General features: G+C 35.5%; 2 protein-coding genes across 2 annotated transcripts in view; one reads left to right on the top strand and one right to left on the bottom strand.

Annotated features, from left to right (window-relative positions):
- The window catches only part of LOC144256259 (uncharacterized), a 461,518-nt gene that overhangs the window by 160,366 nt on the left and 277,279 nt on the right, over positions 1 to 23,873 (top strand). The window lies entirely within an intron of this gene.
- LOC144255794 (uncharacterized) overlaps positions 3,512 to 23,873 on the bottom strand; it is a 73,534-nt gene continuing 53,172 nt past the window's right edge. The window contains exons 4-7 of the mRNA XM_077800722.1: positions 19,355 to 19,504; positions 12,709 to 12,835; positions 8,357 to 8,476; positions 3,512 to 7,371 (exon numbers count right to left, since the gene is read on the bottom strand). Of these exons, the coding sequence (XP_077656848.1) occupies positions 6,608 to 7,371; positions 8,357 to 8,476; positions 12,709 to 12,835; positions 19,355 to 19,504 (1,161 nt within the window). The 3' untranslated portion in view covers positions 3,512 to 6,607. The remainder of the gene's footprint in view (positions 7,372 to 8,356; positions 8,477 to 12,708; positions 12,836 to 19,354; positions 19,505 to 23,873) is intronic.

The raw sequence follows: 23,873 nt of genomic DNA, 5'->3' as shown, positions 1-23,873 counted from the left end.
AGGTGCCATCTATGACCCTCTAATTGCCTCTCTCTCTGGACCAGATGTTATTGGAATTCCTACAACATATTTTTAAGCCTTTTCTAGACAACCTGCCCTGGGTGTTCTCCAGGGATTGGAAATACCTGTGGCCACATGCCTGGATTCTGCCCCTAAGGTCTCAAACCCTGGTGTATGGGAAGGATTTGAACATGATTTGCTCATGAACCAAGTAAATGTATAAACTTTCTCCCAAGTAATGACAATGGTATAATGGCTACTTACATAGTGGTTACTTTGTACCAGTTTTTTTTTTTTTAAAGATATTCTTAGTTGTAGATGGATACAATACCTATTTTCTATTTATTTTCATGTGATGCTAAGGATCAAATCCAGTGCCTGACAAGTGTTAGATGAGCACTCTGCAACTGAGCCCCAGCCCAAGCCCTGTATCAAATTGTATTAGTGACCCAGAGATTATTTAACTTACAGGAGGATGTGAGCAGGCTGTCTGCAAACTGTATACATAAATTCATGCACTTTGCAATCCTTTGGGGATTGCTGGCCTGGAACAAATCACCCACCTATGGTGAATGAAAAATGCAAGACATCTCCACTGCTGGACTTGGTCTTCACTTTTCTCCTCCCACAAACTTATTTTTACCTGGGTTTTCACATTTTGTCACCAAGACATTTGAAGTGGCCTTTGACTCCTTGTCCTTGGCCAGATATCCATTCTATTACTTGCAATCAACTTCATATGGAAGTTTTTGTATAACTTTCTTCTCATCCAGCACTGGTACAGACACTTACTGGCTCTTGCTTAAACTGTTGGAGACTAAAAATAAATCAAAAACTACTTCTCTCCGACTTCTTGACTTCAACCCTTATCATCAAAACAATCATTATTTTTATCATTAAGGAAAATTAACTGAGCCATGCAGAATGGTGCATGCCCATGATCCCAGCAACTTGGGAGGCTAAGGCAGGAGGATCCAGAGTTCAAAGATAGCCTCAGAAACTTAGAACTAAGTAACCAAGTGATACCCTGTCTCTAAATAAAGTATATATTTTTTAAAAAGGGTCGGCCTGGAGATGTGGCTCAGTGGTTAAGCAGCCCTGGGTTCAATCCCTGGTGCCAAATACAAATAAATAAATAATGAGCAGAATTGACCACTGAAATTTCTTCTAAATAGCTTTCAAACTCTCACAGTCTAGTAATCGGTAGAGGTTGCAAAATGTTAGCCCAGGATCACGAGAAGTATGTGCTTCTGAATGTATTACATGGTATGAGAATGAGGCTTAAATTCTTTCATGGATGACGACTATAGCATTTTCCTTTTGGAGAGAACAAGGGCCTCCACTGGCTCCTCATTATGTCCAGGGACTGATACCTCATGCCTCAGATCATGGTGGCATTGTGGCGGGGGTGGACGGATACCTTGCATTGTCAGATGAAATCAGGTTCAATCCTGGGAGTTAGGCATGCACCACACTGCATTGGTTACATAGGAGCCATTCTTAAGGACACTTTGGCATACAACCATATACTATAGAAACATGGTTAAACTTCCTTCCTGATTGGACATTTTAGCATTAAAATGAAGTAGAATTGACTTCCTAGTCACTGGTACTTTCTCTTGAGGTTATTTGTGAAACAGGTTCATCTTATTAAACACATCAACTTCTTGGGTCATAGTATCGTGGGAAATCATGTTTTCCACTAGGAGAGGGTGAAGGTGTGTTTTCTAAGGCTCCAAGGTGCTAATACTGCAACATGGGCACAAAGAGAATTTGGTGCATGAGTAATTGGAGAGATGTTCTCTTCTACGCAAGTGGAGCACTATCATGACAGTCAGTCTCTCAACAAAGTTGGCAACTCACAACTAACAGAAAGGTATTACAAAAACACTATATCAACTGGGAAACTGTGGAGAAGGCAGAGGCTCATGCCCCAGAGGGGTCAGATGGGATGAGACTGCATCATGCTACTCAGAACACTTTGCAATTTAAAACTCATGAGTTTCTCATTCTGGAATTTTCTATAGCTTACAGAAAGGGAAACCACATATACGAGAAACTATAGTAGTCAAACTGCTGTAAAACAAATAGCAAGAGGCAATTCCATGAGTGGTCAGTGAGAAACAATTGATCAGGAACAAGACAGAATTAGTGGGTTTATCTAGAGAATCCAAGAAGCTGGAAGGCAATGGGAGGACATAATGGAACATGTTTCTTTTTAACAATCAATAATTTTATACCTTGCAAAACTGTGCTTCAAAAGATAAGGGGAGATTTGTACAAGGAAAGGTTTGTGGTGAATAAACAACTCTTCAAGAAATGCCAATAGAGCCATCAAGGTTAAAGAAAATGAAAAAAATACAGAACCTTGAGCCCACGTGAAATAATGAGAAAAAGTGCTAGATATAGCTCAGTAGCTCAATATGGTAGCTTACTATAGCCAGTGCCATGGAGTATGTAGTTTCTAATTCTTTATTCTTTTTTTAAAAAAAATATTTGTAAAAAATTATACTCTATGTGTAATGAGAATTGCAATGCATTCCATTGTGGTGTATTTTAAAATATAAAATTAATTTTTTTTTAAGATAAATGAGTGCAAAAGTAACACTTAGAACACAAAAATAACATAACAGTAGGACCAAAGAAACATTGATGCTGAATGACTATGAGACTCCATTTTTCATTGCTATCAGAAAATCCCTAAGGCTGAGTAGTTTGTGATTATAAAGTCATTTAGGTCAGAATTTTAGAGTCTGGGAGTCCAAGATAAAGGGATGCCATCCACTTGGCTTTGGGGGAGTACCCACTTTGCTCTATTCCAGCATGGTGGCTGTCATTAGATTGGGGACAAGTGGAAGACGAAAAAATCGTATGGACTAATATGAGCCATAGAGCAGAGAGGGGCAGTCTTGATTTTTCATAACCACTCATTTTCTCAAAAAGTCATTCCAAGAGACTAGCGTCCATTCCTCCTGAGGGTGGTGTCCCCAATGACTAAATTAACACCAAACAGACAGCACATTTGAGAGGTTCCCCTGCCTCAGTGCTACCATAATAAGGAACAAGTGTCCAAAACATAAGCTTGTTTGGGGAAAAATGCTATCAAGCCATAGGAGACATACAATGCATGAAGTTATATTCTATGACAAAGATAAAAATAGGACTGAGGGACAAATCTGTAAGATCAGCAAAATTTTTCTATATTATTGAAACTAATTTGGCATGAATAAAAACTGATTGTCATAAATGTAAGACGTTAGAGTTCCCAGAACAGTCACTAAGGAAAAACTAAAACGTGCCTAAAGAAAAAATAAAATAAAAATGGTACACAAGAAAAAAGAATAATAGGCAATAGTGGGAAAATTGATGAACCAAAAACATAGGTAGAAAACAAGTGGCAACATAGAAGAAGCATTTGGTTCATTACTATTACTTTTTTCATTATTATTAATGCATATAGATCCAATTTGTTCCAATTTTAGAAAATATATTGATCAAATTGGGCATGCAGCACACCTCTGTGACTCTAGAAACTCAGGAGGCTGAGGTAAGAGGATTGCAAGTTGGAGGGCAAATTTGGTGACTTAAGTAGAGCCTGTCTAAATCATCATCATCTGAGCACAGTGGAACAATGCTGTTACTAAGCTACTTGTGAGACTGAGGCTAGGGTATCACAAGTTTGATGCTGGCATCAGAAACATAGCATAACATTGTGTGAAAGTAAAATACAATAATATTGAAAAGTGGCTGGGGATGTAGCCCAGTGTTAAGGCACCATTGGGAATAAGACCTAGAAGCAAACAAAATTGTTCTACTGTCTACGTAAGATTCACTTTATATTCCAAAACACAGATAGAATGAGAATAAAAAGTGCTAAATAAAATAGCAATCAAGAGCTCAGCATAGTAGTGCACGCCTGTAATCACAGTGACTTGAGAAGCTGAGGAAAGAAGATCATGAGTTCAAAACTGCAGGTGGTAAAAATAGAGTACCTCTTGGTGGAATGGTCTGGCTGCAAAATAAAAGCTAAGAAAGGTAAAGCAGAAAAAACTCCACAGGATACGGAAAGTAATTTTAAAAGTGGGGGTGGGATAGGCTAGCCAATCTTCATCTGTGGATGAAGCTTCCACACTCAAAAGAGCAAAAGGGAGCCCATGTTTGCTTTATTTATATCAGGGAATATCAAAGGTTTTCCATGGAATATTCTTTGAGAAATAAGGTAGAAGGTGGGCTTTGCTGTTCCCAATGGGTTATGCCCAACTCTGGAGCTACAAGAGGGGTCTTCCTAGTAGAGCAGATTTAGGGTCGTGTGTCTTGGGCAATCCAGTGCACTCTGGGGAGCAGTGGATAGTTCCCCAGGTTAGACCTAAATCTCCATGGCTCCATACCCAGAGAAGACCCTCAAGTAATTCACGGGTGGCACCCTGAATATTCCTCTTTTTGACTTTGCAATAGAAAATGATGAGCCATTATTTTAAGTTCCTGGATTCTTGTCTGAGGGTGTGATAACCTATATCACAATTCAAAAAAGAACTAGTAGCAGACATCTCATTCCAATAATATACCATGCAGAGTGTTTCAATGTGTTTCCAGTGTTAAAGCCATTCCATTCTTGAAGTATTTCCAGTTAGAGAAGTAGGATCCAAAGGATTGATTTTGCTTTTTTGAATATCCTGAATGTAGTGATTTAACCCCATAAGATCCAGGACATTATTATTTTCTATGCCAAATGCCCATTAGATAATTTCACCTTCTCCAAATCCCATTGGTAAGGTTTATATTTGGCTGCAGTAACACAGACCTTCATAGTCAGATGGCATTTAAGCCTTTCCTTAAACTTGTGAGCAGAAAGCTCATTACTGATATTTATGACAGAAATTTCTAAGGCATTCAAGTTAGCTTCAATACTTTCATCAATATTTATGATTATTGAAGGCCTTGGATGTATTTTGAGTCAAATTATTAAGAAAATCTGCATGTTGAATGTTCTGAGATATAGCCACTGAGACGATAACTGTGGAGTGATGAATGAGATTAAATAAAAAATTATAACCAAGAATTATGAGTCTAAAAGCTTGCTTAAATCTGGTCATCTGAACATGAGTCTCTTGTAAAACTTGAACACCCGCATCAGCATACCATGCCTCTGAAATTTTGGCTGGTAGTAAACAAAGGAAGACTGGTGAATGATTAATCTTCCCTTCCCTCTGTTATATCTAGTGATGCAATTAGGTAAATTGCACTTTTTACAGGCTACAAGATATTTATCATCCATTCTCTTAACTCTCACATTTCCAGTAATTAAAGTAATTAAAACATAAGGAGATTGAATACAGGCCTGAAGGCCATACCAGGAAACCTCTTTACACCCCCTGCATACAAAGTCAGGCATAGGGTTGTCAGTGTAATACAGGAAATCAGAGACTGCAATTAAGCACCAAACATCTTTTTGGATACCACCTTCACCGTAACTTCCTGAGGCCCTAACTAACTTAGCAGACCATATCTCTAAATAAAAATGATGAAAAAAAATCTGGGGATGTAGTTTACTGATTAAATGCCCCTAAGTTCAAATCTAAAAATTTAAACTTTAAAACTTCATATAAATCTAAGACATTTCTGAAATAATCAACTATGAGAATTATGTTTTCTCCAGTTGTGAGAAATGAGAATATTTATTAATTGTTGATTTATAGTAAAAGTATATCCTTTTTGGGATGCACTATTCTATATTTGTATTTCTTTATTTCTACAATATCAGCTCAAGATGTCAAGAAAATTTTTAGCAAATATCAAAAGCAATTGCCCATTTTCTACATTTAAATGATTATTTCCCTCCTAGGGATAGGCTATAGATAAGAAAATCACAATTGTTATATTTGTCAAGGTATTTTGTAATTATTTTGCTGTAATCTAAGGTACATTCTTTGGACAAATGCTACTCCACATTTGCTAGAGGTATGAGGTCAGAAATTGAAAAATGTGTGAAACTGAATACAGTCTTGGACACAATCTTTGGGTTTCTATGCTATAAATCCTCCAGTGTTTTAAAAATGTTTGATCAATGGCCAAAAGCTTTGCAAAAATTTTTCAAAATTTCCTCTCACTCATATGAATTCTGAGGTCCTGAGTAGGGTGTGAACAACTGTTGGAGACTCTGACATCTATTTTACACTTGTATAATTTCTGTGCTATCATATGTCTGGTTTGAAATAGTGTTGAACTACTGTGAAATAAGGGTTGATTCATCCTTAAAGACACTGATGCAATGTTTTTCACTTGTAAAACTTCTCTCCAGAATAAAATCTATAATGTTTAGTAATATGTGATCTTCAATTTTAAAAGGTTTGCCGTTCTTCACATTTTAAGACTTCTCTCTAGTATGGGTTCTCTAGTGTCAAGTAAGTGATGATTGTTGATTAAAATCTTTGCCACATTCTCTACATTTGTAGGGCTTTTCTCCAGTATGAATCCTGTTGTGGCCATCAAGATATGACTTTCTTTTAAAAGCTTTGCCACATCCTTTACATTTGTAGGGCTTCTCTCCAGTATGAATCATGTTGTGGCCATCAAGCTGTGTGTTTGTAGTAAAACTATTGCCACACAGTTAACATTTGTAGGGCTTCTCTCCAGTATAAATCCTGTTGTGGCAATCAAGATGTGTGTTTGTAGTAGTAAAAATTTTGCCACACACTTTACAATTGTAGGGCTTCTCTCCAGTGTGGATTCTCTGGTGCCGATTAAGTGATGGTTTTTGATGAAAACTTTTGCCACATGTGTTACAGTTGTAGGGCTTCTCTCCAGTGTGGAGTCGCTGGTGCTGAGTAAGTGATGATTTTTGATTAAAACTCTTGCCACATTCTCTACATTTGTAGGGCTTCTCTCCAGTATGAATCCTGTTGTGGCGATGAAGATGTGACTTTCTTTTAAAAGCTTTGCCACATCCTTTACAGTTGTAGGGCTTTTCTCCAGTATGAATCCTGTTGTGGCCCTCAAGATGTGACTTTCTTCTAAAAGCTTTGCCACATACATTACAGGTGTAGGGTTTCTCTCCAGTGTGGATTCGCTGGTGCTCAGTAAATGATGATTTATGATTAAAACTCTTGCCACACACTTTACATTTGTAGATCTTCTTTCCAGTATGAATTCTCTGGTGATTTTTAAGGCTTGGATTTTGACTAAAAGCTTCACAAATTTGTTTACATATGTGGGGCATCTCTAGAGGGTATGTGCACTGGTGACAAATAAGATTGGAGCTTTTATTAGTTTTGTCACATTCTTTGCGTTTGCATGGCGTATCTCCTGTATGAACACTGTGATGTTGAGTAAAGTTCTCGAGTGTGTTGCATTCTTCACATTGGTAGGTCTTCTCTGCAGAATAAATTTTTTGATGTTGAGTAAGAGTTGAAAAAATTTTTTAAGGCTTTGCAACACTTTTTACATTTACAGGCCTTTTCTTCAGTAAAAATGCTCTGATGCTTAACAAATTGTAACCGAATTTCACTAAAAGTTTTTCTGCATTCTTTAAATTTGGTTTATCACTGTCATCATATCTACTGTGTTTAGAATTTGTTGAGCAAGCCAATGCTTTGATATATTCTTTAAACTTATAGGGCTCCCTTTCTCTATAAATTCTCTTGTATTGAGCAAGCTCTGCACTGTGATTAAGAGCCCTTTCACATGCCTTACACTTGCAAGTTTTGTCTTGACTATGAATATTTGGATGAGTAATAGTTTTTGAGCACTGAAGCAAGACTTTCCCACATTTTTCATCATGGTAAATTTCCTTTAGAAAATGACTAGGAGTTTCTCTATATTCATAATTTTTATCACCAATGTAAATATACTGGTAATTACTCAGGGTACATACATGGCTAATGGTGTTACTTATAGCACTTTCCAGAAATCTATCATAATTGTCATTGAGCAATAGTGGGGAAGTAGAAACCTTTCTACAATTCTTAACATTGTCCACTTGTGAACAAGGAGAAATTACTGTTTTGTTGCAGAAAATGGACATTTTGTAAAGAAACTCTCAAAAGTATCACTTTTAGAAATGTGTCTTTCAGTTTCAAATATCTTTTCTGTGCAAATATTTGACTGGAAGTTTAACTCAGTGCTATATTTATAATTGGCTAAGATAAAAACTTATGCATGGACCAGATTTCTTTTCAAATTTTCCACATTTCCTTTTGGAAAATGGCTGTGGATATATTCTTAAAGACATACACAGCTCCTCAAAAGTAAGTGGAATAGATTGAATTTTTTTCAGATATTGTTTCTGGTGTCTTGTGACCATAAATAGGGACTAATTGGTTTTGTCCATTATAATACAATTTTTGAACTTTACTCTCACCTATATTTTCCCATTGTTTTCTTAGTGGTAAATAATCTAGGGCCGACTTTCCATATCTTCCCTCTCCCTCTTTTATTCTTTGCTCTGGTGAAATTTCTTGAGGACGATGAGAAGTCATGGCTGAAATAAATAAAAATAACAATCATGTTTACTTGCTGTACTGGGCTGATTATATTTTGCAAACATAGGAATTTACAGCAATAAAGGAACATCAGCAGGGGAGTGGATTATTAAATCCAAGTCCATCGTTACTGCAGAAATATATAAATCAAATAAAAATGTACACAGAAAATTACTTTGAAAACTTTCCAAATCATCTTAGTGTTCATAGTATCCAAGATGAGTACCTTACTATGGAGAGTTATATTGTAGAAGACGACAAATTGTGTTTTATAAGCCTTTCCTCCTTCACAATATATTTCTTCTGTTTCATTAAAAAAAAATAAGAAACATGAATATTTGGAGATTGTTCAAAAAGGGGTTCCTGCTTACCAACAGAAAAAAATGGCAAAATCAACGGTAAGAAAAGTAAAAGTTATGAATTACTCAGGGGAATATTAAATTATCATTTAAAAGAAGTTTACTGTACTAAACCAACACACAAAAAAACAGAATAAAATTTAGTAAAGAATTGTTAATAAGCAGAAAATGTGTGTTTAAAGACTTTGTTTAGAAAATGTCTGAAAGAGTCAGGGGTAGTTTTACATAGCAACATAGGAGGTGGAGCCAGAGGATCAAAATTTCAAGGCAGTCAAAGTAAAAAATGCAAAGTGGTAAAGTGCCCTTAAGTTCTCTTTCCAGTACTAATAAAAACATCTCATAAAATAGGAAAAATAAAACATCCAAGCAGCTCAATTATCTCCAAGTTGTAAAGACTCAAAGCAGGTTTTTAATCCAAGTTTTAAAACTCAGAATATTGAGAACATCCAAGAGAAAAAGATGGGTCACCTAGAAATGGGTAACTATATAATTTTGAAATCCTTAGTCAAAACTTCACAATAGAGCTATTTTCAAGGCATGAAAGAGTAAAATTATCAATGAAGACATTATATTCACAACTGTTATCTTTCAAAAGAGAAGGGAAATAAAGACTTTAAAGACATAAAAATGAACAGACTATTCATCAACATTAGATCTGTTCTCCACAAAGTACTAAAGGTAATCCTTCATACTAAAATGTAAGTGTGCACAGCAACACAAGTCATATGAAATTCTAAACATTTCTTGGCACAAACAATTCTATTTTATTGTAATGATGGGTCTCAAAATATGTAATTTTGCAATAGAATATGAAAGACAAAAACATAAAAACAAAACTGTTAATAGGCATATATACCTGCAACAATAATATAATTTTGAAAGGACACATAAATATATTCAATTTTTTAATAAAGTGAAGTCAAGTTGATACTCATACAAAGTATGAGTAGGAGATTCTTCATTTTTACATTTTTTTTTGTTGTTGTTGGCAAATGCAAGATTACAAAATCTGATCAAAACAAACCTTGGCTATCTGAATTAATATAAAAATTACAACTGAAGGTAGTCCACAGGATATTCTAAGTCTAAGGACACACACATACTGAAAGAAAAAGAATATAAGAACGACACATACAAAAGTGACTGAACAAAACCTGGGCTGTCTAAATGATAGAACACAAAACATATTTTAAGACAGTTACAGGACATAGAAGACATTTTAAATTTTAAAAAACCTTTGAAAAGAGGAAAAAATTGAGAGAAGGAGCCTTTTCCTAGGATTAAGAATAAATACATTGGCAATGTACATCCTACTTCCCAAACACACAAAGAAAACATTGAGAGAGTTGAATGAAAACAAAGAATCACTGTCATCCTAGGAGACATCAATCCCCACTTACTGAAAAGGGAAATACAGTGAAGCAAAATGGTAATTGCAAAGCATGAGACTTTGAAAATATTTTGAAACTATTGTAGACTAATAGAATCCCTGTTTCTAATCGCAAGTGGGATATTATGTTGGATAGACCAATTTTATGTATTAATACAAAGGTAAATAAATACTTAAGTGATAGTTATTTTGTAACAAACATGGAATAAAAATTTAAAGTGAAAAGTGATAAGGATGTTCAAAAGTCCCTAAATATGTGTCAGTTGATTGAACACTCTTGGGCATGCTGTTGTTCAAAAATTGAACAGTAAAATTAAAAGATGCTTATACTACTTAAAGTTAACAACAGGCTCCAGGTAATATTTGTCAAACTCCCGTTGTTATTTATTTATTTATTTATTTATTTAATTTTTTACAGAGAAATCTATCCTTTAAATTGTATGAATATCCCACAAAATACAAATATAATTAGAAGAATATTTCCCTGCTAAAAAATATACTAAAAGTTACAGCATTCAATTGTAAATGCAGGCATGGTGTTAGGTACATGGAGTTCTGAGTGAGTGTGGTAATAAGCCCTCACATCAATAGCAAATTAAAAACATTGCACACCAGTGTTGTTACCCTATTATATAAGAGAGCCATCATGGGGGATGCAAACCAAATATTCCTTGAGAAGAATGGATGAGACAATTTGGAATATAGAAACTATAGAACTTTGAAGTCTAATTATATATTTTACAAAATGTATGTACAGTAGGTTAACTGAAATATGTCACAGAAAGAATATCGCAGAATTCTATGAATATGACATCTCTAAACTAAAAAAGAAGCTTTCTGAACAAAAGAGAATGGTTTTGTGATGGGGAGACAGAAATGAGCCCTTGCTTCTTAGGAACTGATATTTTTTTGAGATGTAAAGTTTTTAGAGTTACATAGCATAACAATTTGAATTAATGTTACTGAACTGTATATTTAAAATTTTGGAGACAGTAAGTTTTATTATGTAGTTTTGATTACAATAAAAATTAAAAGATAAAGAGATTTGCAACATTTCTCAAGCTACATTTAAAATAATGTGGTCTTCATCCTATAAATAAGAACAAATTCATCAATATACAAATGATGGGCATTCATGTAATCTCAGCTACTAGGAAGTCTGAAGCAGGAGAATTACAATTTCAAGACATCCTCAATAATGTAGTGAGAACCTCTCTCCAACTATGAATGAAAAGGAGCTTGGGGTGTAGTTCAGCTTTAGAGTATCACTGCCATCAATCCCCATTACACTTACATATAGACAACTTCAATTTCTACATACATGGGCAGAATGAAAACCCAATCAAGATAAAATACAAAAGTCATAGACAAAAGGGGTTTAATATTTATACAAGCAAAAGCACATATAACATTATTGGCAATATCAGCCAGGGTCATGCATATCGTAATTTGTGAAGCAATTAACTGATATGAGGAAACTCAGTCTGTAACAGGGAACCTACTGGACACAATGAAAAAATAAAGAAAAAAAATTAACCATCCAAATTGTAAATATCCACAGATGTATTATTTTACAAATCCTCTTATTCAACTACAACTTACACCATCTCTCAAAAGAGCAGTCTTTGCTATCTTGACATTCATTCCATGGCAGATAATTTCACAGAAAATCCATTACACATATTCAGAAAAAATTGATAAGGAAATTTTAGTGAAAAAAATGTACAAATAAGATCAGAGAAACTGACTTATGATAGTAATGTATTACAATGGGTTGACCTAGAGGTCTCCAGAAATGTGCAAAAATTTCCTGTAAATAATGGGAGAGAGGCTGGAGTTGTAGACTAGTGGTAGAGCACTTGCCTAGCACATATAAGGCCCTGGGTTTGATCCTCAGCACCACATATGAATAAATGGGAAATTCATTAACAACTAAAAAATATTTTTAAAAATTATGGAAGAGCCGTCAGATAATAATGACACTCAAAAGGCAAGGGGAGTGTTTTGTTGTTAATTTGCATGTAAGGAGACATTACTAGAGGAAAAGCTGGAGACTAGATAACTTTGAAGCACAAAACACAGGACAGATTCTTCTATGATAACAAGAGAAAGAAATCAAAGCTTCTCAAAAATCTTTTCTTCTGGATAACTTCTCAATCAACCTTTTTGAATTTAGGCTTCCTCCTCTACTTCAACTATGTCCTCAAAGCTATATGTGGGCCACAGGATTTGACATCACAGCATTCCTCTAAGTCAACCATATGTCAAGTGAAGGATGTATATCATGCCAACAAAGGTAAACATTAAGGATGAAAAGAAACATCATTAACATTTTCTTGTCAGCACCAAGAACTTGCCCATCTTTTTTACGGAAAGCATGAATCTGAATCTCTTTCTTATGGTGAAGTTCCCAAAAGATATACTTCAAGGGAAGAAAATTAAATAATGATAAATAGGAATTTTGAAGGAAAGTTATGCTCACCCACAAAGACCAGGTTGCTGTAGGTCTCCAACATCACTTCTCTATATAAATTCTGCTGAGCAAAATCCAGGCATTCCCATTCCTCCTCAGAGAAATCAATGGCCACATCCCTGAATGTCAATGTCTCCTGAAATAAAAATTGTTACATCAATAGAACTTGGACCAAACCATTATTCAGTTTTTAATTTGAAATAAGAGTTAGTAGAATTGCCTGTCATGTAGGAGAGTGACTTTAATTATGTAATAAGATACTTTACAACTTTACATTATCTAATTAAGAGAAAAATATATAAGTCCAAAAACAGTATATATACTCCATATCAGAGTGAAGTGAAGGATATATACCATAATCCAAGCACTGAATAAAAGTCCAACTCCTAACTCTTCTGCCATCAGTGAATGTGAAATTTGGCAGACATTCCAGATGCAAATAAGACTTGTCAAAGATATACTCATAAGGTAATTGTGCCCAAGGGAGACAAAAAGAGTGGTAAAAAAGCTTTTGAAAACAGTCTGGTTGCTATTCTCTCTGCTTTGTATCCATGAGATAGATTGAGCTCCCCAATACAATTAGTTTCAAGTACGATCCATGACACATTCCCAATGTGTAAAATATTCATAAAATATTAATGTTTAGAGACATGTAAAGTGACACTTCCACCTCGTGAAAAGACAAACTTGAAATATTTCAAGTTCTATAAGCAGTTCAACGAGTGAATCAATTTGGTACAAAAGAATGAACGATCGGTTATAGAAGACTTCAAGGAGGAGATTAAAAAATTCTTAGAGGTAAACAAGAACATGGACACAACATATCAAAATCTCTTGGACACTATGAAAGCAGTACTAAGGGGAAACTTCATAGCATGGAGTTCATTCCTTAAAAGAAGAAAAAGTCAATAATTGATCTCATACTTCATCTCAAAGCCCTAGAAGAACAAATCAACAGCAAAATCAGTAGAAGGCAAGAAATAATTAAAATCAGAACTGAAATTGAATTAAAAGAAACAATTAAACCTTGAAAAAAGTTGTTTCTATGACAGAACCTTAGCTATGCTAATGAAAAGGAGAGAAAGTTCAAATTACCAGCATACATGATGAAAAAGGCAATATCACAACAGACACTAAGAAATAGAGAAGATAATTAGAAATTATCTTGAAAATGTATAACCCAATAAAATAGAAGACATTGAAGGCATCAACAAATTTCTTAAGTCATATGATATTCCCACATTGAATCAGGAAACATACACAATTTAAACAGACTAATATTAAATGATGAAATAGAAGCTGCCATCAAAAGCTCACCAACCAAGGAAAGCCCAGGACCAGATGGATACAGAGCCGAGTTCAACAAGACCTTTAAAGAAGAACTAAAAAAGCACCAATGCTCTTCAATTTATTTCAGGAAACAGAGAAAGAAGCAGCACTTCCAAACTCATTCTATGAGGCCAATATCACCCTGATCCCAAAACCAGGCCGGGACAAAGGAAAGAAAGAAAGCTTCAGGCCAATATCTCTAATGAACATTGATGCAAAAATTCTGAATAAAATTCTGGCAAATTGAATACAAAAACATATTAAAAAGGTTGTACACCAAGATCAAGTGGGGTTTGTCCCAGGGATACAGGGTTGGTTCAACATATGGAAATCAATAAAGGTAATTCATCACATCAATAGACTTAAAAATAAGAAACATATGATCATCTCAAGAGACACAGAAAAGCCATTTGACAAAATACAGCACCCTTTCATGTTCAAAACATTAGAAAAACTAGAGATAACAGGAACATATCTCAACATCATGAAGGCTATCTACACTAAGCCTCAGGCCAACATCATTCTAAATGAGAAAAATTAAAGGCATTCCCTCTAAAAACTGGAACAAGACAGGTATGCCCTCTTTCACCATTTCTATTCAACATACTTCTTGAAACAGTGGCCAGAGCAATTAGACAAAAGAAGTTAAAGGAGTAACTACAGGAAAAGAACTTAAATTAGCACTATTTGCTGACACTACGATTCTATAACTAGAAGACCCCAAAAGCACCACCAGAAAACTTCTAGAACTAAAAAATAAATTCAGCAAGGCAGCAGGATATAAAATCAACACCCATTAAACAAAGGCATTTCTGTATATCAGTTAGAAAGCCTCGAGAAGGAAATGAGAAAAACTACCCCACTTACAGTAACTTTAAAAAAAGAAAAAATAAGATATTTGGGAATCAACAAAAGAGGTGAAATATCTATACAATGAAACCTACAGAACCCTAAAAAAAAAAAAAAGAAATCAAAGACGACCTTAGAAGATGGAAAGATCTACCTTACTCTTGCATAGGCAATATTAATATCAAAATGACATTACCAAAAGCACTATACAGATTTAATGCAATTCTGATCAAAATCCCAATGATATTTCTCATAGAAAAAGTAAAAGCAATCATGAAAATCATCTGGAAAAATAAGAGACCCAGAATAACTAAAGCAATTCTAAGCAGGAAGAGTGAAGCAGATAGTATCACTATACCAGATCTTAAACTATACTACAGAGAAATAGTAACAAAAACAGCATGGTATTGGCACCAAAACAGCTGATAGATTGACCAATGATACACAATAGAGGACACAGAGACTAACCCACAAAATCACAATTATGTTATATGAGACAAAGGTGCCAAGAACATGCATTGGAGAAAAGATAGCCTCTTCAACAAATGATGCTGGGGAAACTGGAAATTCATTTGCAAAAAAAAAAAAAAAAGAAAAATGAAATTAAACCCCTAACTCTCACCATGCACAAAACTCAACTCAAAGTGGATCAAGGACCTAGGATTTAAACCAGAGACTCTGCATCTAATAGAAGAAAAAGTAGGCCCTAATCTTCATCATGTGGGGCTAGGCCCCAACTTCCTTAATAAGATGCCTATAGCACAAGAATTAAAACCAAGAATCAACAAATGGGATGGATTGAAACTGAAAAGTTTCTTCTCAGCAAGAAAAAGAAAAACAATCTGAGGTGAACAGAGAGCCTACATTCTGGGAGCAAATTTTTATCCCTCATACATCAGATAGAGAACTAATGTCAACGGTATATAAATAACACAGAATGCTAAGCACAAAAAAAAAAAAAAAAAAAAACAGATAATCCAGTCAAGAAATGGGCCAAAGACCTGAACAGACACTTCTCAGAAAAGGACATAGAATCAATCAATAAATATATGGAAAAAGGTTCATCATCTCTTGCAATTAGAGAAATGCAAATCAAAAAATCACTCTAAGATATCATCTCATTCCAATCGTAACAGCAGCTATTTTGAAGACCAACAACAAGTGTTGCTGAGGATGTGGGGGAAAAGGTACACTCATACACTTCCGGTGCAATTGCAAGTTGGTGCAGCCAATATGGAAAGCAGTATGGAGATTCCTTGGAAATCTGGAAATGAAACCACCATTTGACCCAGCTATTCCTCTTCTCGGACTATTCTCAAAGGACTTGAAAACAGCATACTACAGGGACACAGCCATGTCAATGTTTATAGCAGCACAATTCAGAATAGCAAACTGTGAAGCCAACCCAGATGCCCTTCAGTGGATGCATGGATAAAAAATATGTGGCATATATACACAATGGAATTTTCCTCAGCAATAATAAAACCATGGCAATTGCATGTAAATGGATGGTATTGGAGAAGTGAAGTTAGTCAATCCCAAAAAACAAATGCTGAATGGTTTCTCTTATATAAGGAAGCTGAATATAGTGGGGTAGGGAGGGGGAGCATGGGAGGAATAGATGAATTCTACATCTATTAGAGGGGTGAAAGGGGAGGGGAAGTAGATAGGGGATTAGCAGTGATAGTGGAATGTGATGACATCATTATCCAAAGTATATGTATGAAGACACAAATTGGTCCAAACATCCCTTATATACAACCAGGGATATGAAAAATTGTGCTGTATATATGTAATAAGAATTGTAATGCATTCCACTGTCATTGTTTTAAATCAAAAAATAAAAATAAAAAACACTCTTCAGCCTGTGTGAGGATCAAGGACAAATCCTTTCAACCACTCACCAAGACACTGAACTGCATTGTTTTTTTAGTTCTCAGCTGCAGGAAGAGCAGGAATATATGTGAATTTCAATACCTGACACCCACTGGGATATATTTGGGTGAAATACAAGAGACAGAACATGGATGGTAGGTAAGGTGCAGAAAATCTGGGAGGCAGAAAAAAGTTATCATGAAAGCAATAGACATTCTCAAGCTCAGCAGGTAGTACCTGTGATGACAAATGTCAATCCCAGCCTAATTCTTGCCTACATTAACACAGACCCTCACTTCATGCATAGGGAATACTGGTCATCAGCAATTTAAGAGGTATTTAACCAAATTTAATATCCTACACAACGTATTTTTGCAATGCACATTTTCAATAAAAGTCACACAATTTTTACTTCAATATTGAGTTATTTAATTTCTTTTACATTTGTTATGATTTTAGAGTCAGCTGGGTAATTTTTACAAAATGACTTTTGGATTTTGGCCTCATTATTTTGAATCTGCAGACCCACTGTGGAATATTGTGGTTTTAACAAAATCAAACTTTTGATCATTGAATATTAACTGTTTTCCCAATTTGTTTCCATTTTTTTTTTTTTGCATTTTACTTTCCCCTTTATTTTTACTTTGCAGTGAACAGTTCTTTTGTTATTACTTTCATTTTAAATTATTTTTCCTATATTTGTGAATGGATTTATGCCTCAATTTTAACACTGCCCATTGGTAGTGTGTATAAATTATATGACTTAATGTTGACCATTTAACCCATAACATTATTGAACTAATTTAGGTCTTATGTTTCATTAGTGCATGGAAATTGCTTAGAAATATTATAGAAATAAGAATATCATCTGCATATGCTATTTGACTTTCGATGTATAAAATGCTGTTCAATATCATCAGAACAATATTTAGATGTCAGGAAACCATACATTTTTTTTTCCTTTTTCTAAAACTAAATTGTCAAACACTTAGGTTCTCACCATTAAATATGAAAACAGTACACAGCTGCCCTTTAGTGGATTGAAAAAGAATTGTCCTCTGGTCTTAACTGGCCATAGATTTACAATAAATTACATAAGTATGTAATCTGCCAAAAGCTTTTCTCTATCAAAATGATTTTTGGAAACTTACATATTATCCCTCTTGGTCATAAAGTCCAAACTTTATTTTTGTTTTTATTCTCAGTTTTCTAGGGGTTTGAATATCTGGGTCAACATCTATAGGAAGATGGTCTGCAATTTCCATTCTTTTGTTGTGTTATTTGGTATTTCTGGCCTTACAGAAAGAATTAGTCCATTTTTTTCCTTCTATTTTTAGATGAAATCATGAATTATTCTTACCGATCTCTTATTACATGATTGCCAGAAATCACCTGTGAAGGCGCCTTCTTTTTAAAAAATGTGATTACTGTTTGGTTTTTTTGGTGGGTTGATTTTTGGAGCTGGATTTTTGCCAGGTTGGCCTCACATTCCTTAGCCCAAATCCTCCTCCCACTGTAGCCTCACAGGTTGCCAGGACTAGTGGCGTGTGCTACCATGATCAGCTTTTCAGCTGCTCATAAAAATATCTGCAATTAAGTTAAATGTTAATTTGTAGGTCTACTTTATATTTCTTCACATCTGGGTCTACTAATGTATTCTATTGATTCCTGAAGTAATTTTCAAAGTTGATGATTATCTTGCAATTTATCCATATGTTGTAGTTTTCCAGGCTTCAGACTTTCTTGGCAATTAAGGTGGAATGATGAGAAAGCACAATGTGGGGAAATGAGAACCTGGCATTTTGTGAATTGAACAATGTCTCAGGATGCCTGTGCAGGACAGAGAGTGTGCACACATAATCCTGTGAGATAAATGAAACAGAGAAGCTAAAGTAAATTATAATTTTAGTTAGCCTAATTAATATTCTTGAGTAGGTTTTATATGACTTGAAACACTTGTTTAATTTTTAGGGCAGAATCTAAGTATTTTACCATATTTAAATTAGGTTATTAAAGGTTTTTTTTTTTTATTTTTGGTGAGTTGTATAAATTTCATATATTTTGGATGTTGAGCTTTTATCAGACATGTGGCTAGCAACGATTTTCTTTCACCCACAGTCTACTTTTACATTTCATTGATTGATTCCTTTGCTGCACAGAAGCATTTTTAGCTTTATATAGTCTCATCTATCTCTTTATTTTTCCTTGCACATTCTCAAGAGGTTCTATTTAAAACCATTGCCAACGTGAATGAAAAAAATTCTTCTCATTTTCTTCTAGAATTTTTATGATTTCAGGTTATATCACAATGAACTATAACCACATGCTTGTGGGCTATTCTCAAAATGTTGGTAGGTAACACATACTGCAGAAGATATGCAGAAAAGGAAACACTTTGACATCCTTGCCAGAAATATAAATTTGAATAGATATTTAAAAAACTATAAGGGCTATTTTTCAAAAAAATTTAAACTAGAGATGCCATATGACCCAGACATTTTGTTGAGAATATGCCTGTATTTTTCAAGGTTCTTCAGAAAATGAGAATAAAATACATAAAAATGGATGTGTGTATAGAAGGGAGCTTCTTATATTTACTCACATAATCATGGGAGGAATAGTCACCAAATGTTTGCCTGCAGGATGGCAACACTGGGAAACTGGTAAGAGCTTGGTCCAAGATGCTGGAAGCTTCATACTGTGAGGAATCAAATGAAGCAGCTGTGGTCCAGGACAGAGGACTTAAAAGACCCTGGTAAATGAAAAAACAAATAACCCAATCAACAAATGGGCCAAGGACCTGAACAGACACTTCTCAGAAGATATACAATCAGTAAATATATGGAAAAAGGCTCATCATCTCGAGCAATCAGAGAAACACAAATAAGAAGTACTTTAAGATATTATCTCACTCCAGTCAGAATGGCAGCTATCATGAAGACACACAATAAGTGTTGGCGAGGATGTGGGGAAAAGGTACACTCATACACTCCTGATGGGAATGCAAATTGGTGCAGCCAATATGGAAAGCAGTATGGAGATTCCTTGGAAATCTGGGAATGGAACCACCATTTGACCCAGCTATCCCACTCCTCAGTCTATACCCAAAGGACTTAAAAACAGCACACTTCAGGGACACAGCCACATCAATGTTCATAGCAGCACAATTCACAATAGCTAAACTGTGGAGCCAACCTAGATGCCCTTCAATAGATGAATGGATAAAGAAAATGTGGCATTTGTACACAATGGAATATTACTCAGCAATAAAAGAGAATAAAATCATGGCATCTGCAGGTAAAAGGATGGCACTGGAGAAGATAATGCTAAGTGAAGTTAGCCAATCCCAAAAAAAAAAATGCCAAATATTTTCTCTGATATAAGGAAGATGACTATACTGGGGTAGGGAGGGGGAGCATGGGAGGAATAGATAAATTCTATTTAGGGCAGAGGGATGGGAAGGGAGAGGGCAGGGATTAGCAAGGATGGTGGAATGTGATGGACATCATTATCCATCCTACATGTATGAAGACATGAATTGGTGTCAACCTACTTTACAGAGATATGAAAAATTGTGCTGTACATGTGTAATAAGAATTGTAATACATTCCGCTGCCATATATTTTTTATAAATTAAAAATTTTAAAATTTTTGAAATGAAAAGCTGGCTCTTTGAAAAAAAAATAAATATACTTGATAAACCCTTATCCATGCTAATGTAGAGAAAAACTCAAATTACTAAAATCCATGATGAGAAAGGAAATATCACCATGAACACTAGAGAAATACAGAAGATAATTAGAAATTATTTTGAAAATTTGTACTCCAATAAAACAGAAAATACTGGAGACATCAATAAATGTCTACAATCATATAATTTAACCAAACGGAGTGAGGATGATATACACAAGTTAAACAGAACATTTTCAAGCAATGAAATAGAAGACACCATCAAAAGCCTACCAATGGGGGGGAAAAAAAAAGCCCAGGACTCAATGGATACAAGACCGTTAAAGAAGAACTAACACCAATACTCATGAAATTATTCCATGAAATAGAAAATGAGGGAGCACTTCCAAACTCATTCTATGAGGCCAAAATCACCTTATTCTAAAATCAGACAAAGACACATCAAAGAAAAAAGACTTCAGACCAATATCTCTAAAAAACAGATGCAAAAATTCTGAATAAAATTCTGGCAAATCAAATACCAAAACATATCAAAAAGATTGTGAACCATGATCAAGTGGGATTCATTCCCAGGATGCAAGGTTGGTTCAACATATGGAAATCAATAAAATCAATAAAAATCATATGATCATCTCAATAGATGCAGAAAAGCATTTGACAAAATACAGCACCCCTTCATTTTTAAAGCACTAGAAAAACTAGGGATAACAGGAACTTGCCTCAACATTGTAAAGGCTATCTATGCTAAGCCCCAGGCCAACATCATTCTAAATGGAGAAAAACTGAAGGCATTCCCTCTAAAATTTGAACAAGACAGGGATGCCCTCTCTCTCACCACTTCTATTAAACATAGTTCTTGAAACACTGGCCACAGCAATTCGATGAATGAAATTAAAGGAATAAGTAGAGGAAAAGAAGAACTTAAACTAGGACTCTTTGCTGATGATATGATTCTGTACCTACAAGACCCAAAAAACTCCATGATAAAACTTCTAGAACTAGAATTCAGCAAAGTACCAGGATATAAAATCAACACCCATAAATCAAAGGCATTTCTGTATATCAGTGACAAATCCTCTGAGAAGTAGATGAGCAAAACTACCCCATTCATAATATCCTCAAGGAAAAGATACCTGGGAATCCCCATTCATAATATCCTCAAGGAAAAGATACCTGGGAATCAACAAAAGAGGTAAAAGATCCATACAATGAAAACTACGGAACACTAAAGAGAAATCAAAGACCTTAGAAGGTAGAAAGATCTACCTTACTCTTGCATAGGCAGAACTAATATTATCAATATGACCTTACTACCAAAAGCACTATACAGATTTAATGCAATTCTGATCAAAATCCCAATGACATTCCTCATGGAAATAGAAAAAGCAATCATGAAATTCATCTGGAAAAATAAGAGACCCAGAAGAGCCAAAGGAAACCTTAGCAGGAATAGTGAAGCAGGCGGTATCGTTACACCAGATCTTAAACTATACCACGCAGCAATAGAAAAAAAACAGCATGGCATTGGCACCAAAACAGGCTGGTAGACCAATGGTACAGAACAGAGGACACAGAGACCAACCGACAAAATTACAACTATCTTATATTAGACAAAGGTGCCAAAAACATGCACTGGAGAAAGGAGAGCATCTTCAACAAATGGTGCTGGGAGAACTGGAAATCCATATGCAACAAAATGAAGATGAACCCCTATCTCTCACCATGCACAAAAGTTAACTCAAAATGGATCAAGGACCTAGGAATTAAGGCAGAGACTCTGCATCTTACAGAAGCAAAAGTAGGCTCTAATCTTCATCATGTGGGATTAGGCCACAACTTCCTTAATAAGACTTGTAATCAACAAGTACATGAAAAAATGCTCACCATCTCTAGCAGTCAGAGAAATGCAAATCAAAACCACCCTAAGATACCATCTCACTCCAGTAAGATTGGCAGCCACTATGAAGTCAAACAACAAGAAGTGCTGGCAAGGATGTGGAGAAAAGGGTACTCTTGTACATTGCTGGTGGGACTGCAAATTGGTGCGGCCAATTTGGAAAGCAGTTTGGAGATTCCTGGGAAAGCTGGGAATGGAACCACCATTTGACCCTGCTATTGCCCTTCTCGGACTATCCCCTGAAGACCTTAAAAGAGCATGCTACAGGGATGCTGCCACATCGATGTTCATAGCAGCACAATTCACAATAGCTAGACTGTGGAACCAACCCAGATGCCCTTCAATAGATGAATGGATAAAAAAAATGTGGCATCTATACACAATGGAGTACTATGCAGCAATAAAAAATGACAAAATCATAGAATTTGCAGGGAAATGGATGGCACTAGAACAGATTATGCTTAGTGAAGCTAGTCAATCCCTAAAAAACAAATACCAAATGTCTTCTTTGATATAATGAGAGCAACTATGAACAGAGCAGGGAGAAAGAGCAGGAAGAAAAGATTAACATTAAACAGAGACATGAGATGGGAGGGAAAGGGAGAGAACAAGGGAAATTGCATGGAAATGAAGGGAGACCCTCATTGCTATACAAAATTACATATAAGAGGTTGTGAGGGGAATGGGAAAATAAACAAGGAGAGAAATGAATTACAGTAGATGGGGTAGAGAGAGAAGATGGGAGGGGAGGGGAGGGGGGATAGTAGGGGATAGGAAAGATAGCAGAATACAACAATTACTAATTGGGCATTATGTAAAATTGTGGGTGTGTAACCGACGTGATTCTGCAATCTGCATTTGGTGTAAAATTGGGAGTTCATAACCCACTTCAATCTAATGTATGAAATATGATATGTCAAGAGCTTTGTAATGTTGTGAACAACCAATAAAAAAGAAAAAAAAAAGACTTGTATAGCACAAGAATTAAAACCAAGAATCAATAAATGGGATGGATTCAAACTAAAAAGTTTTTTATCAAAAAAAAAAAAAAAACAAGAGAGCCTACATCCAGGAGCAAATATTGACCCCTCCCACATCAGATAGAGTGCTGCAGTCTGGCTGGGCACAAAATAACCGAGCCACCACAAAGCCTTGTGGATTCAAACAGCAACTCTTTATTCCCAAACTCTCACCGGCACTCTACAAGCACATTCTGGGAACACACTGCCTCTACCGGGCTCCGCCCACCAATTCTCTCAGAACCTAGGGAGAACTCAACAGGAACTCCAAAGAGCAGGCGCCTGAGGCAGCAGGATAAGCCCTAATCCTGGAGCCGCCCTATTCCAAGCAGGATCCACCCTAAACATGGAGCTGCCCTATTCTCAACAGGATCCACCCTAAACCCAGAGCCACCCTAATCCCTGAGCAGGGTCACCTTTCAACCCCAAAATGCCATGCATCATTCCTACTTGGCTATGGCTCTCAGCAATAGAGCACTAATCTCTAGGGTATATAAAGAACTCAAATATCTTAA

This window comes from Urocitellus parryii, chromosome 7, assembly GCF_045843805.1.
Source record: "Urocitellus parryii isolate mUroPar1 chromosome 7, mUroPar1.hap1, whole genome shotgun sequence".
In the NCBI taxonomy this organism is placed as follows: domain Eukaryota; kingdom Metazoa; phylum Chordata; class Mammalia; order Rodentia; family Sciuridae; genus Urocitellus; species Urocitellus parryii.
The sequence above is the reverse complement of the archived record's forward strand: the minus strand, read 5'-3'. Positions and strand labels throughout refer to the sequence as shown.